Source organism: Erpetoichthys calabaricus, chromosome 11 (assembly GCF_900747795.2).
Source record: "Erpetoichthys calabaricus chromosome 11, fErpCal1.3, whole genome shotgun sequence".
NCBI lineage: Eukaryota > Metazoa > Chordata > Cladistia > Polypteriformes > Polypteridae > Erpetoichthys > Erpetoichthys calabaricus.
The window spans coordinates 128258800-128274272 of NC_041404.2; the positions used below are offsets into that span (position 1 = coordinate 128258800).

Genomic DNA, 15473 nt, shown 5'->3' on the forward strand with positions numbered 1-15473 from the left:
TCTCAGTGCATATAAAGTGTATAAGGTCAATACGGTAGAAATGAATAGGGCAGAAATGAAATGAATAGGGTAGAAATGAAACGTCGACGATTAAACGAAGAAGAAAGAAAAGCACGGAGAAAAGAGACTCAAATGTGTTGGACAGAAAAAAGAGCAAAAAAGAATAAACCAGGTGCAAATTCAGAAAATAAGGAAAGTAATTATCAGCCCGGAACAAGTGGAATTGAAAAAAAAGCACGTCCAATCCGGCTCAGAATTAAATGACAGTGAGTAAAAGACAAAGTAGAACTTCATAGAGATGTTTACAAACGTTGGCGCTAAACACATGCAGAGCAGGTTAGAGACTATGAAACCAGTGAAATTAGAAAAGTTGGCGCTATACATGTGGAGAAAGTTAAAGGATATGAAAGTAGGAAAATTAGAAAATATAAAAAAGTAAAGATCGCAGTAGCGCAAACAAACAAAGTGCCTCATTTAACTATGCACCAGTCTAACTTTGGTTTTGCACAATAATTACTACACTATTGCACCTTAACACTTAATTCTACTTTATTCACATAATTTTACTTATTTATTATGTTCTACTATACTGTTATCTTTCGATCTATGACTTTTTGTTAATCTAACTGATATTCTTCTAACTTGCACAGTTTTTGATAAGCGGATCAGGATGCATTTCACTGCGTGTTGTCCTGTATAACTATACATGTGACAAATAAAGAATCTTGAGAATTTCAAAAACGAAGTTTACCGCACATGCATTTATTGGTTACTTTGTTAATGTATATATATTTATCTGTCTGCTTATTTAAAAACCTAACTTTACCCCAGGAGTCAAAAACGTTCTGTCTAGCCCTTGTACAAAAACCTAGACAAAAGCTGGGGTATGACCTTGGTAAACCCATGTACTTTTGGAACTGTGAGAGGAAAATAGCACGACTTTACAGACAGGAGTCCAATGCAGAACTCTACTTACTTTGTTACTTTGTAAAAAAAAAATTATTAAATGCTGATGATGTAGATCGTTTTTGTCTATGCTGAAATTCCAAGCAGAGAAACCTATCCTGACCTCATTAAAAAGATTCAGCATATTGGGACTCGCAAGATTACAAACATTGTTTTTACAGAAGTGAAACTAATGAAATAGCAACAATTCAAAGAAAAAACAATCTTAAAAGTGTGTATCCGGAAAACCAAATACGGGAGTTGGCAGGCAAAGCGAGCAGGGGGCAAAGCCCCCTAGTTTATTAAAAATAAAAAAACTGAGAAATCACATGTACATAAGTATTCATAGCCTTTGCTCAATACTTTGTCGATACACCTTTGGCAGCAATTACAGCCTCAAGTCTTTTTGAATATGATGCCACAAGCTTGGCACACCTATCCTTGGCCAGTTTCGCCCATTCCTCTTTGCAGCACCTCTCAAGCTCCATCAGGTTGGATGGGAAGCGTCGGTGCACAGCCATTTTAAGATCTCTCCAGAGATGTTCAATCGGATTCAAGTCTGGGCTCTGGCTGGGCCACTCAAGGACATTCACAGAGCTGTCCTGAAGCCACTCCTTTGATATCTTGGCTGTGTGCTTAGGGTCATTGTCCTGCTGAAAGATGAATCGTCGCCCCAGTCTGAGGTCAAGAGCGCTCTGGAGCAGGTTTTCATCCAGGATGTCTCTGTACATTGCTGCAGTCATCTTTCCCTTTTTCCGGACTAGTCTCCCTGTTCCTGCCGCTGAAAAACATCCCCACAGCATGATGCTGCCACCACCACGCTTCACTGTAGGGATGGTGCCAGGTTTCCTCCAAACGTGATGCCTGGCATTCACACCAAAGAGTTCAATCTTTGTCTCATCAGACCAGAGAATTTTCTTTCTCATGGTCTGAGAGTCCTTCAGGTGCCTTTTGGCAAACTCCAGGCGGGCTGCCATGTGCCTTTTACTAAGGAGTGGCTTCCATCTGGCCACTCTACCATACAGGCCTGATTGGTGGATTGCTGCAGAGATGGTTGTCCTTCTGCAAGGTTCTCCTCGCTCCACAGAGGACCTCTGGAGCTCTGACAGAGTGACTATCGGGTTCTTGGGCACCTCCCTGACTAAGGCCCTTCTCCCCCGATCGCTGAGTTTAGATGGCCGGCCAGCTCTAGGAAGAGGCTTGGTGGTTTCGAACATCTTCCACTTACGGATGATGGAGGCCACTGTGCTCACTGGGACCCTTCAAAGCAGCAGAATTTTTCTGTAACCTTCCCCAGATTTGTGCCTCGAGACAATCCTGTCTCGGAGGTCTACAGACAATTCCTTTGACTTCATGCTTGGTTTGTGCTCTGACATGAACTGTCAACTGTGGGACCTTATATAGACAGGTGTGTGCCTTTCCAACTCATGTCCAACCAACTGAATTTACCACAGGTGGACCCCAATTAAGCTGCAGAAACATCTCAAGGATGATCAGGGGAAACAGGATGCACCTGAGCTCAACTTCGAGGTTCATGGCAAAGGCTGTGAATACTTATGTACATGTGCTTTCTCAATTTTTTTATTTTTAATAAATTTGCAAAAATCTCAAGTAAACTTTTTTCACGTTGTCAGTATGGGGTGTTGTGTGTAGAATTCTGAGGAAAAAAATGAATTTAATCCATTTTGGAATAAGGCTGTAACATAACTATAGAAGATATTTAAAAGCATCAAAAAACATAGTAGTAGCTACTATTACAAACTTTTCCATTGGGGCAATAATTTGTTGGAGGGCTGTAATGAAAGACTTGTGCATTAAAAGTACAGAGAGATTAGGATTTCCTTAGTATTCATGTTGAAAGTACTACATTACATATTTAAAGATTAAAGGTGAGTGATTGTGTCATGGATAACTTAGAGTGTCAATTTTGAAAATTCACTTTAATGCTTTATTCTTTTGTGAATTAATCACTTAACTAATTCTTATTTTAGATAGCTGCTCTCTTTGGAAAATTGAGGCATCTCTACTATCCAGTAAAAAACATTTTTGCAGTCATACTAGAGGCAAAAAATACAAATATACTTTAATATCTAGCAGTAAACATTTGATTTCAATTTTAATGGAGAACTATTAGCCAAATTCTTTGAACTGCCTCAATTTGCTGCAAACAACAATTAAGGGTGTGCTCTCTGCAAAGTCATGTTTGATTTTCAGCTGAAAGATAAAGCTTTGATAAATCATATCTACACACAAAAATACAAAAAGCTAATTTTTATGTACTTAATATAACAATAAAAAGCAGGGTCAAACAGACAAATCTAGTCCCCTTTGCATGGGCTGGATGTGCATATTCCCAGGACAGTTAATATTTTTTAGACATCCATCCAATACCTAATATGTGTGTCCAGTTCAGCCTTAGGGAGCTGGTTTCCATTCTAGCCACAATGAGTCTAAGATGAAAACCCTGGATGGGGCACTAGTACATCACAGATTTTAGAAATGTAAAAGTGAACAATAATGTTTGGATACAGCATATACCCAGGGCCGTCTTAACGCATCAGCATGCTGGGCAGTTGCCCGGGGGCCCCAGGAGCATAGAGGCTCCATGTTAATCTATGTATGTTGTGACTTGTGTAAGTAGGGGCCCCAGGGCACTGCTTTGTCCGGGGGCCTATAATGCTATTAAGACGACCCTGCAAATACCATGATGAGATCTTCACATAAAACAGAAAAACAGAGGCAGATTTACTGGTTGTATTTTGTACACTTGTACATATAAAATTTTTTTATAAACCCCTTATGACATCACCCAAATTCCTTTAAATGATTAGTGTCAGGGGGGAAAAAAAAGTCCAAAAGCAAGAGACCAAAGTTAACCTCCAAGTGTAAATACACATTCAAAACCTCTTCTTTATCCTTAATAGTTAAAATTTACACATTATTAAAGAGTAGTACATTGTTGCGGTGTTTAACTTACCGATGCTGCCTGAGAGGGTGTTGAGCAGCTGCTCACTGCCACTGGCTTGAGGGAAGAAGTAAGTAGTCTAGCAACCCCCTGTGTACCAGCAGTAGACTCTCCGTTTACACCTCCTGGAGGAGCAACCAGTGTAAGCTTCTGGAAACTGAAGGCTTTTGTACAGTGGAAGTCTGTGACTGTAAGCTTGCACTTTGACTTGGCGAAGGAGGCTTTTCTGCTTGTGAGCAGGCCACTGGAGAGGGATGTCTGGTTACTAGAGGCACTGTGTATGAGGGCTGCTGGAAGGAATAGTAGGTTTTGACAAAGAACTCAATGAAAATGTTGTCTTGTAAGACTGATTTGAAGAACCAACAGAGGAATGCTTTGACGTATAAAGAACTGAAGATGACTGGGAAGAAAGGATTTTAGGGGCACTAACAGCAGCTTGAACATTGTTTGGCAGAGATTGCAGCAGAGCCATGAAATGTCTGTGTTTTTGCACTTTTAGCTTGCTGCAAAGTGGCACATTGCTGAAGCAGTTTGGATGCCTTTGTCTGAGAGTTCTGTAATTTATTGATGTTAAACTGTTGTGGAGAGGTCTGATGAAAAGGTCTGAGGCTTTGAGACTTGCACAGGTGAAATAGTTTGGCTTGTTCGTTGCAAACCAAGATTCTTGTGTTTGGCATGATGGTTTTCTGAAAGATTTTTGCTGCTTGGCTGATTCAGAAGTCCTTTGAAGCCAACCAGCAGTGGACCTGAATGGTTTTCAGGCTGTCTATCTTGAGAAAGCTGCCCAAGAGCTAAAGCCTGTTCAGCTAAGAGGTTTAAAGGAGACTGCGATGATGATGGTGTTGATGCTATTACAGCTGAAGTAGCAATTATGGCGTTTGTCAAATTCTTTGGTCTCCTCAGTAGGTTTTAATATTGGTTTTACTTCACTCATTGATTTGGACACCAGGGGGAAATTAAAATCAGGGCTACCCCTTGCAGCACTATTTAGAGCTGCCAGTTCTTCTGAAACAGCTTCCAGGGACGGAGGATTGTGTATCAGATCTTCATCGAGGGAATCATCCATGCTGAAAGAGTGAGGGTTGGCTGTGCTACTTGTGTTGGGCACAACTGTTGTTGCCGAAATGAATGAGCCCACAGATGTAAGTGGACTGGCACATGTGCCTTGCATGAGTGTACTTCCAGACTGTGAAACAGAGGTATTCATTAAAGGGATGATTTTCCTTTCCAGTTTCACAAATGGATCCTGCAGAAAAAATAAACACAAAAATACAAACAAAATATAAATATAAAACATAACAAACAGTAGTAGCATCCCTCAATCTACTATTATGCCTTTGCATGTACATATCAACATACTGCAAGAAAACATGCACTCCATCTGCAACTGACAACTCACAAAAAAACCCACAAATTATACATGATATTAAAAAGTCCCAGACATCCAACACACTCACTCAGGACATGCGTGTATCTGGAAGTAACAGACTTACTGGTTTACAGTAAAGTCTTGAAAATTGGAAAATGGGAAACAATAAATTGTGAATATTTGTAAAGATGATGTACAGCAGCAATTGCTTACTGTTGCACTGATATGAGCTTACCCAAACCATAAAATTAGAGGTTCCACTATCTGTTATAATAGTTACTAAATGTCTTCTGTCGTTTGATGCATGCAATGTTGCATTTGCCATCATGCATCTAATTGTGTGCATTAACTAAACTTAACATATTAATTTACTAAGATATTTTTTTCATTTTATTACCATTATTATTAAATAACTCAAGATATATATTTTTTCTTTTATTATTACATGCAGATGTTTTGCTGTTTTTGTGAAGCAACATTGTGATGATCTAAGAGCAGAAATAATTAAATTCCTATCAAATAAAAACTGATACTGTGCAATTCTTCAAAGATACATATTGGACAGATTTGGGTCTCCTCAATTTCGGAGATTAGTAGCAGTGTTACTTTTTTTTTTACTATCATCATGAGGTATCCTACATTTACTGAACCCAAAGGACTTTAATAAAAGTAAATGCAAGTACATAGAAGCATGAGTACCAGAAAAAAGGCTGAGAAAGAAATGGAAAAGACAGATGAAGCTTCATCCAAGTCTAAACAGGCCTCAAGTTCTAGTTCAAGGTACAGCCTGCCAGAGACTGAGCTGGAACAAATATGTGAATGAATAGATCTCCGGGGACTGAACGCTGCAGCATCGGCTCCAGTCAAGAGCAAAACTGCAAGTCGGGCCAGGAGAACTCATCGATTCCAGAAGGTTCATTGGAAATGAGCATGGCCTCACTATCCTCACTGTCAACTATTCCCCGCGAGTCAGCGGCACCGACTCCAACTGGGCTTACTACTCTGCACGTAAAGACTGAAATGAACAGTCCGAGCTGAAGGTAAGGATCACTGCAATGATTATTGCAATAACTACTACTCTCAGGGGGGACATACAGGATATAAGACAAGATATAAAGGACAAAGCCAAGACAAATGAGAACTGCTTCAGGATATTAAAGACTAGGAGAAACATTTACTGTAAGTAATCACTTGAAGTCATGTTAGAAAAAACTGAGGAATAAATACAGGAAAGTGCGAGTAAGTTTAAGAATACATTTAGAGCACTTGGTGCTCAGTTTGAAAACGTTAAGCAAACGTTCATGACTCATATTGAAATAGTTGAACAACTGGCATCTACCTCTGATGAAAAAGCAACGACTGCAGATTCCGACTGTAAAGTGCTTGGAGACAGACTAACTGCACTAAGAGAGGTATACAGAAGGAATAATATCAGAATCAAAGGTCTCCCAGAAAACTGTGAAAGTCCAAACCCAGTGAAATTCATAGCTGAACTATTCTCTAAAATGATTGGAGAGGACTTTAAAATTAGACACCGAGATATCAGCAATTTACAGCAAACTTGGATCGAATGCCTCAAAACCTAGAACTCTTATTGTACGTTTTGACAAATTACAATTTAAACTAAATTTGATGTCACTTGTCAGACTGAAACAAGAGATTATAATAGAAAATAACTGCATTCATATTTTTCCTGATTTCTCACCTTCAACAGCTGACGGATGAAGCAGAACAAGAACTAAGAAAATGAATCCTGACACTTTTTGAAATATGATCATGAGTCACATTGTATCCCGGCAAGACAAAGAAGATTTTACCTACATTTGTGGTCCATTCATAGGAGACTGTAGCCCTAATTATACATTCAGTTTTCTCCTGGCTATTTTTTACAATTACTATTCTGGTTTTATAGTATTTGGACTGTATTGCCAATAGACATGTCTACTTTAATCATTCTATAGCTCTCCTGGGGGGATTGTTTAATTTTAAACGTGCTCTGTCTCTAGGTATGTCAGAGAACTGGAACTTTGTTAAGTGTGATCTAGCCTCACGTGGGGAGGCAAAATGGGGGGCAGGGGGGGCTGAGGAGAGAAAGAATCTAATCTTTCCTTTTACCCCAGCACTTATAAGTGCCAAAACAACAATAGTCTTCATGGCAATAACTCCCTGACAAAATTGGAAATTAAGGTTAAAGTGATATATGTAATAATGTACACCTTTAATTTAAGACTACAAAATGTCAAAAAAAGTTCTGAAACAATGTCTCTATGACCAAACAGTGAACTTTGTGAGCTGGAATGTCAAAGGCCTCAATCATAAGTTAAAGAGATAGTATTTTTACAGAAGACCCATTATTAAGAAAGGACCAGTTCTGGTTGCAAAGAAATTGGACTAGCCAAATATTTCACTCCAGCTATACAAGGAGAACTAGAGGTGTGGGAATCTTAATAATACACAGAACAATCTCATTGGTGGCACCAGATGTAGTATCTGATTCTGAAGGGTAATATGTGATCGTTATGGGTAATTTATTTAATCGTAAAGTGATTTTGATAAATAACTATGCACCCAATGTGGATGATAGAGACTTCATCCAATATATACAGTATTTGCATCCATTCCAGACAGACAGACAGACAGACAGACAGACAGACAGACAGATACTTTATTAATCCCAATGGGAAATTCACATTCTTCAGCAGCAGCATACTGATACAATAAATAATATTAAATTAAAGAATGATAATAATGCAGGTGAAAAACAGACAATAACTATGTATAATGTTAAATGTTAACGTTTACCCCCCCGGATGGAATTAAAGAGTCGCATAGTTTTGGGGAGAAACGATCTCCTCAATCTGTCAGTGGAGCAGGACAGTGACAGCAGTCTGTCGCTGAAGCTGCTCTTCTGTCTGGAGATGATACTATTAAGTGGATGCAGTGGATTCTCCATAATTGATAGGAGCCTGCTGAGCGCCCTTCGTTCTGCCACAGATGTTAAACTGTCCAGCTCCATGCCAACAATAGAGCTTGCCTTCCTCACCAGTTTTGTCCAGACGTGAGGCGTCTTTCCTCTTAATGCTGCCTCCCCAGCACACCACTGCGTAGAAGAGGGTGCTCGCCACAACTGTCTGATAGGAACATCTGCAGCATCTTATTGCAGATGTTGAAGGACACCAGCCTTCTAAGGTAGTATAAACCGGCTCTGTCCTTTAATGTAAAACATTCATAAAATTATAATGGCAGGAGACTTTAACTGTGTTTTAAATCCAGACCTGGATAGTTCTTCATTCACGGGGCAATAACATCTAACACTGTAAAAACAATTACACAGTTTGTAATTGATCATAACTCATCAGAACCCTTTCAGATTTCTAAATCCAAACTCAAAAGCATATTCCTTCTTCTCACCAGTACATCGTTACTCAAGAATCGATTATTTATTTTAAGATAATGATTTTTGCTAACAATCAAATCTTGCAAGTATGACGCTACTGTTATCTCCGACATGCCCCTCTGATCATGGGAGCTCAAATCATTATGTCCCACATTACTGTCTTCGCAGCTGCCGTTTAACCCTCTAGTTATTTTCTGACGAGAACTGTATAGAATTTATATTCAAGCAAATTGATTTTTTTCCAGAGACAGATACATCCTCAGAGGTCTCTGCAGGAATACTCTGGGGAACTCTAAAACATTTTAAGAGGGCATTATTTTGTATCTCTCCCATAAAAATGAATTGTAAACCAAGAAGGCATCAGAGTTAATCAGTGAAATTACCAGAATAGAAAAAGAAAATGCCAGGTTCCCAAATGAGGAACTTTACAGGAAAAGACAGGCTTTGCAATCAGAACTCAACCTCTTGACAGCAAAAGAAACAGAACACCTTGGATTTTTAAATCACTACATCATTATTATGAACACAGAGATAAAGCTAATAAGAGCTTAGCTCCACAAATCCACAAGCAGAAGTTCGCAGTGCAGCATCGGTAATTACCAACATAGATGGAGTCAAAATCATTGACCATAAAAAATATAATGCATACATTTAGAGACTACTATAACTCCTTATATTCTACTCAGTTTAAAGAAGACACAATCTAATGCAATTCTGATGCATTACACATACCACAACTAGATACTCTCAATGCAGAGGAATAAAAACTAGATATTCTCAATGCAGAGAAATAAACCTCTTACACTCTCAGAATTACTAGAAAGCTATAAGCTCACTTCAGTGTGGGAAAGCAGCAGGCCCTGATGGTTACCCTGACAAATTTATGCAACCGTTTCAATTAAGTTAGCTTCCCTTTAAGTAGCAACATTTATAGAAGCCAGAGACAATAAAATTTAAGTTAGATTCCCTTTTATTAGCAACATTTATAGAAGCCAGAGACAATAAAATTCTATCTCAAACTTTTCACCAAGCATTAATTCCTGTCTTTCCTAAGAAAAATAAGGAACAATTGTGAAGCATACAGACCAATCTCACTTCTGAATAATGATGTTAAGATACTCTCCAAAGTTCTAGCTAGAAGGATTGAAAAAGTGCTTCCTTCGGTAATAACACAAGACTAAACTGGGTTCATTAAAAGCAGACACTCAGCTTCCAATCTCTGATGTCTTTTTAATGTAATATATTCACCCATAAAGTCTAACACCCCGGAGATCTTATTATTTCTAGATGCAGAAAAGGCATTTGATATGGCTGATTGGAAAAACCTTTTCACCATATTGGAGAAATCTGGGTTTGCCCAAACATATGTGCATGGATCAAACTACTGTATACCAGCCCAGAAGCTTCATTTTGTATTAACAACAACATTTCAGACTACTTCAAACTAGAATGTGGTACTAGCCAAGGATGCCCCCTGTCACCACTGCTATTTGCAATGTCCATTAAGGAATTGGCTGTTCACTTTTGACATGCTTCTGAGATGAAAGGGATTATCAGACAAGGATTCAAACAGAAAATATCACTATATCCGTCCTTAACAACACTAGCAGAACTTCAAAAGATATTTGGCCTCAAAATTAATTTGAATAAAAGTGTGCTTTTTCCAGTGAACTATGTAGAACACAACATTAGATTGGAAAACCTTCCCTTTTATCATCGCAGATCAGTTTATATATCTGGGGGTAAAAATCACAAGTAAACATAAAGGTCATTTTCAACAAAATTTTGCTGTCTGCATGGAAAAACTTAAACAAGACGTGCATAGATGGTCTACAATCCATCTCACTTTAGCAGGAAGCATTGACATGGTGAAGATAAATATGTTTCCTAAGCTTCTATTTCAATGCATCCCCATATACATTAACAAATTATTTATTAAGAAATTAGATTCAATCATAACCTCATTTATTTTGATTTAAAAAAAATCCATCCACACATCCAAAGGGCAACCCTACAATGACCTAAAGCAGAAGGTGGCATGGCTCTACCTAACTTTAAATTTTATTATTGGGTGGCAATTATAGAAGCTATAAAAACCTGGACATTGACACAAACAGATGAACACACACACAGGCTTGGTCAGAAATACAAATAAAATACTACAGTACTTCTTTATATTTCTTGCTCTGTGCCCCAGTAAATACAAGTTATCGTCAATATATTAACAACCCAACTGTCCTTTATTCACTCAGAAAATGGAACCAATGTAGGAAGCACTTAAAGATAGGGAAGCTTTTATCTGTGGCATCTCTATACAATAACCACCTTTTTCCACCCTCTCAAACGTATACAGTTTTTAATACTTAGAAAACACACAGGATTAAATCACTTAGATATTTGTACACATATAATGTCTGTGCAACCTACAAACAATTTAACTCCAAATTTAGCTTCCAATCAACACAAGCTTTGCACTATTTCTAAATTAGAAACTTTTCTAAACAAATTCAGCCCAATTTTCCTCACCTCCCACTTATTTCTATCCCACAAGAAATATTGACCAGTCTTAAGGACTCGGACAACATTTCCATAATACAGTCATCCCTCACCTATCACGGGGGTTACGTTCCAGAGCCCCCCGCGATAGGTGAAAATCCGCGAAGTAGCGACCTATATTTATTTTATTATTTACACATATTTTAAGGCTTTATAAACCCTTCCCACACTCTTATAAACCTTTCTCACTCTATTGTTAACCTTTCCCACACTCTTATAAACACTTCCTATGCTCTTAAACACTTTCTACATTCTTAAACACCGCAGACCAACACTGCACACTGCACGCAGCGATCAGACGTCGATGTGTCTGCACTCGCTTTGTGAAGGGGGGTAGCTGAACTCACGCTGAGCAGAAACGGACTTTGTGCTGCTTCTGCCAAAATGCCTGCTTGTCGCTCTGCGCATTCAGAAGGAGGAGGAGGAGTGGGGGTGTGTGAGGGCTGAATGCACGTTCGCTCAAACCCCCCTCCCCGGAGGCGCAGTACACTCCTGCCACTTTGCATTGTCAAGGGGGTGGGGAGCTGAATGAACGTTAAGGAGAAGTGGACTTTGTGCTGGCTTTGTGCTGCTTGTCGCTCTGCGTGTCAATAATTTAAAAGCCTGTACAGCACCTATTTTCCTGTCTCACTGTCTTGTCTTGCGTGAAGTTAAAACGTTTTATAATAGTGAGATGTTACTCATATCCTTAGCCCGACATCCACATATCATATGTGTTAACAAAGTGTGTTTTATAAGTTTACATGTGTTTAAAGCATGTGGGATGGGTATTTTAAGGCTTAAACTATAAAGATGTTTATTGATATGGTCTTTCTATATCGCAGATTTTCTCCTGTTGCTGATGGGTCTGGAACATAACTTCCGTGATAGGTGGGCAATCACTTGTATTTAAAAACCCACGAAGTCGTGAATCTAAGTAGCGAGGGATTACTGTATATAAAAACATTTTAAAGCCCTTTCCTTTCAAAGATCTCTGTATACAGATACAGTGGGAAAAGGATCTCTTACGCAACATTTCAGTTAAGTAGTGTAAGGCAGTCATTCACATAATTCAATCTAGCTCCACATGTGCAACACATACAATTATTCAACTTAAAATCTTTTATTGAGCACATCTATCTTGTTTAAAATTGTCCAAAATGTTTCCAGGGCAAGAATCAACATGCAAACGTTGGGCGATATGTTTTGGATGTGCACCAAATTAACATCATTCTGGACCAAAATTTTTAAATGCCTATCAGACAGCCTCGGTGTCACAATCATTCCTAACCCATTAATAGATGGTCCCGGATGGTCTTAAAGTGGAAAAGGACAAACAAACTGTAATTGCCTTTACTTCACTATTAACACATAGACTTATCTTAATCAACTGGAGGAATCCTAGTCTACCTGTTTAAAGTCAGTGATGTTATATACTATTTGAAATTGGAAAAAAATCTAAATCTCATTTAGTGGATATGTTCAAAACATTTTTAAAACTTGGCAGGATCTATTCAGTAACATTTTAGAAAAAGCTTTTCTATTGGGAAAAATAATTCTCCTCCCTTTTTTCTAATCTTAAAGTTTTAGTCTGGCTGATGGCCTTCCTCTCCTTCTCATGGGTGGGGGTTGAACTGAATTTTGTTATGTTTGACTTGTTCATATGGAATGTTACTTGCTTTTAATAAATTCAATAAAAAGATACATATTAGAACATAAAGTTATGTTACCCTGAAGACACACTTCAGCTTTTGAAAAAGTTTAACTTACCACTTCAGGAAACAAAACATAAAATAATATTTGACAAATATATTAAAATTAAAGGCCCAAAGAGGAAAATTAAACTTTGGATACAAAGAATTGAAAGCAACTCCTCTCATGACGTCAAGACTTAACTGACTAAATGAATGAGGTAGAAATGAGGATTACAATTTTAATAAACTAAAACCTATTGTGATCTATCATTTACAAATGTCATTTGTTAAATTTGAAGACTAGCTTCTCAAAGTAGGAACTCAGGAGAAATTTTTTTTGTGTTTAATTTTGATGAAAAAGTGACTGATCATTACTCGTATCTTATATTTAAAAAAAAGTTAACTTCTTGCTATATATCTCTCTATATATAAAATTAAATCCTGGAATGGAAAGCAAATGCAAGGCTATGATACGTGATAATCTTGAAAGACATTTAAAAGACCCGCGAGACCAAGGAGACTTGCCACGTTGCGTCTCGCGGGGGCCATAAACATGAGACTTGGTGCCAAGAGATTGTCCCAGGGCCATAGCAAAAAGGACAGCGGCTGTACAGGCTTTAAAGAGATCAAAGGGCAGCGCGACAGCAGCTATAACCCCCCCCCCCCCCCCCCCCCCTCCGAACTCGAGCAGCGTTATACATCCTGCAAGAAAGAATTCAAACATGCCCGGGCCAGTAATAAAAGACAGGTATTGATTTTACAACGTCACACGAGACCAGGCAGTGAGCCATCATTTAAAACAAGTCAACAGACCTCTAATCTAGCAGTTGTTGGATTGCTTTTGGCAGGGAAGCATCATGTGCTCGGAGCTCTTAAAACAACGACATGCAACAGGCAGAAGAGGCAGCTAGCAAGCAGCAAAAAGACAGCAAATGATCCAAAGGCATATCCTTAGCGTACGTTCAGCCGCAACACCCTTCACAACACAAGCAGTATTATATGTCTGGGAAGAAAGAGATGTAACCAGGCACGTGGCTGAAAATAAAGGACAAGTATTGTATTTACAAAAGTTTTTAAAGTAAAAGTGAAAATAATGCATATGTAACAATTCACAAGAAAATAACAATCTCTTTAAATTATAGATTGCCTGCCTAAGGTAAAGTCATCCCTGATGAATGGGGACATGGGAATGAGGGGTCCTTTCATCGGATTAGCGCTATTTCAGATATGGAATGGCAAAATGGGGGAGGCAGCTTGATGAATGAGGTCTCCAGAATTTAAAACAAATCCAAATCATATTATGTAATATCATCTAATGTGAAATTCTACTCTGTACTTCTAGAATTTTTATTTTTATATTGTATTGAGGATTTATTCTGTTCTATGTATTGTACTGTACGGCTCAGAATTAAAAGACAATGAGTAAAATGACAAAGTAGAACTTCATCAAGACGTTTACAAAAGTTGACGCTAAACACATGCAGAGCAGGTTAGAGACTATGAAACCAGTGAAATTAGAAAGGCTCACAAAAAAAACAAAAAAAAATGTGCTATACACATGTGGAGAAAGTTAAAGGATATGAAAGTAGGAAAATTAGAAAATATAAAAAACTAAAGATCGCAGTAGCACAAACAAACAAACTGCCTCATTTAACTATGCACCAGTCTAACTTTGGTTTTGCACAATAATTACTACACTATTGCACCCTAACACTTAATTCTACTTTATTCACATAATTATACTTATTTATTATGTTCTACTATACTGTTATCTTTCAATCTATGACTTTTTGTTAATCTAACTGATATTCCTCTAACTTTGCAGTTTTTGATAAGCGGATCAGGATGCATTTCACTGCGTGTTGTCCTGTATAACTATGTATGTGACAAATAAAGAATCTTGAGAATTTCAAAAACGGAGTTTACCGCACATGCATTTATTGGTTACTTTGTTAGTGTACAGTAATCCCTCCTCCATCGCGGGGGTTGCGTTCCAGAGCCACCCGTGAAATAAGAAAATCCGCGAAGTAGAAACCATATGTTTATATGGTTATTTTTATATTGTCATGCTTGGGTCACAGATTTGCGCAGAAACACAGGAGGTTGTAGAGAGACAGGAACGTTATTCAAACACTGCAAACAAACATTTGTCTCTTTTTCAAAAGTTTAAACTGTGCTCCATGACAAGACAGAGATGACAGTTCCGTCTCACAATTAAAAGAATGCAAACATATTTTCCTCTTCAAAGGAGTGCGCATCAGGAGCAGAGTCTGTCAGAAAGACAGAGGAAAGCAAACAAATCAATAGGGCTGTTTGCTTTTAAGTATGCGAAGCACCGCGGCACAAAGCTGTTGAAGGCGGCAGCTCACACTCCCTCCATCAGGAGCAGGGAGAGGGAGAGAGAGAGAGAGAGACAAGAGTTTGTTTTTCAATCAAAAATCAATACGTGCCCTTCGAGCTTTTAAGTATGCGAAGCACCGTGCAGCATGTCCTTTCAGGAAGCAGCTGCACAAAAGATAGCAACGTGAAGATAATCTTTCAGCATTTTTAGACTAGCGTCCTTATCGT

At 38.4% G+C, this 15473-nt stretch overlaps 1 protein-coding gene across 1 annotated transcript in view; it reads right to left on the reverse strand.

Moving 5' to 3' along the window:
* The window catches only part of LOC114660902 (ubinuclein-1-like), a 70445-nt gene that overhangs the window by 10539 nt on the left and 44433 nt on the right, over positions 1-15473 (reverse strand). Inside the window, 2 exon segments of the mRNA XM_028813889.2 lie at positions 3923-4774; positions 4776-5156. Of these exon segments, the coding sequence (XP_028669722.2) occupies positions 4481-4774; positions 4776-5156 (675 nt within the window). The 3' untranslated portion in view covers positions 3923-4480.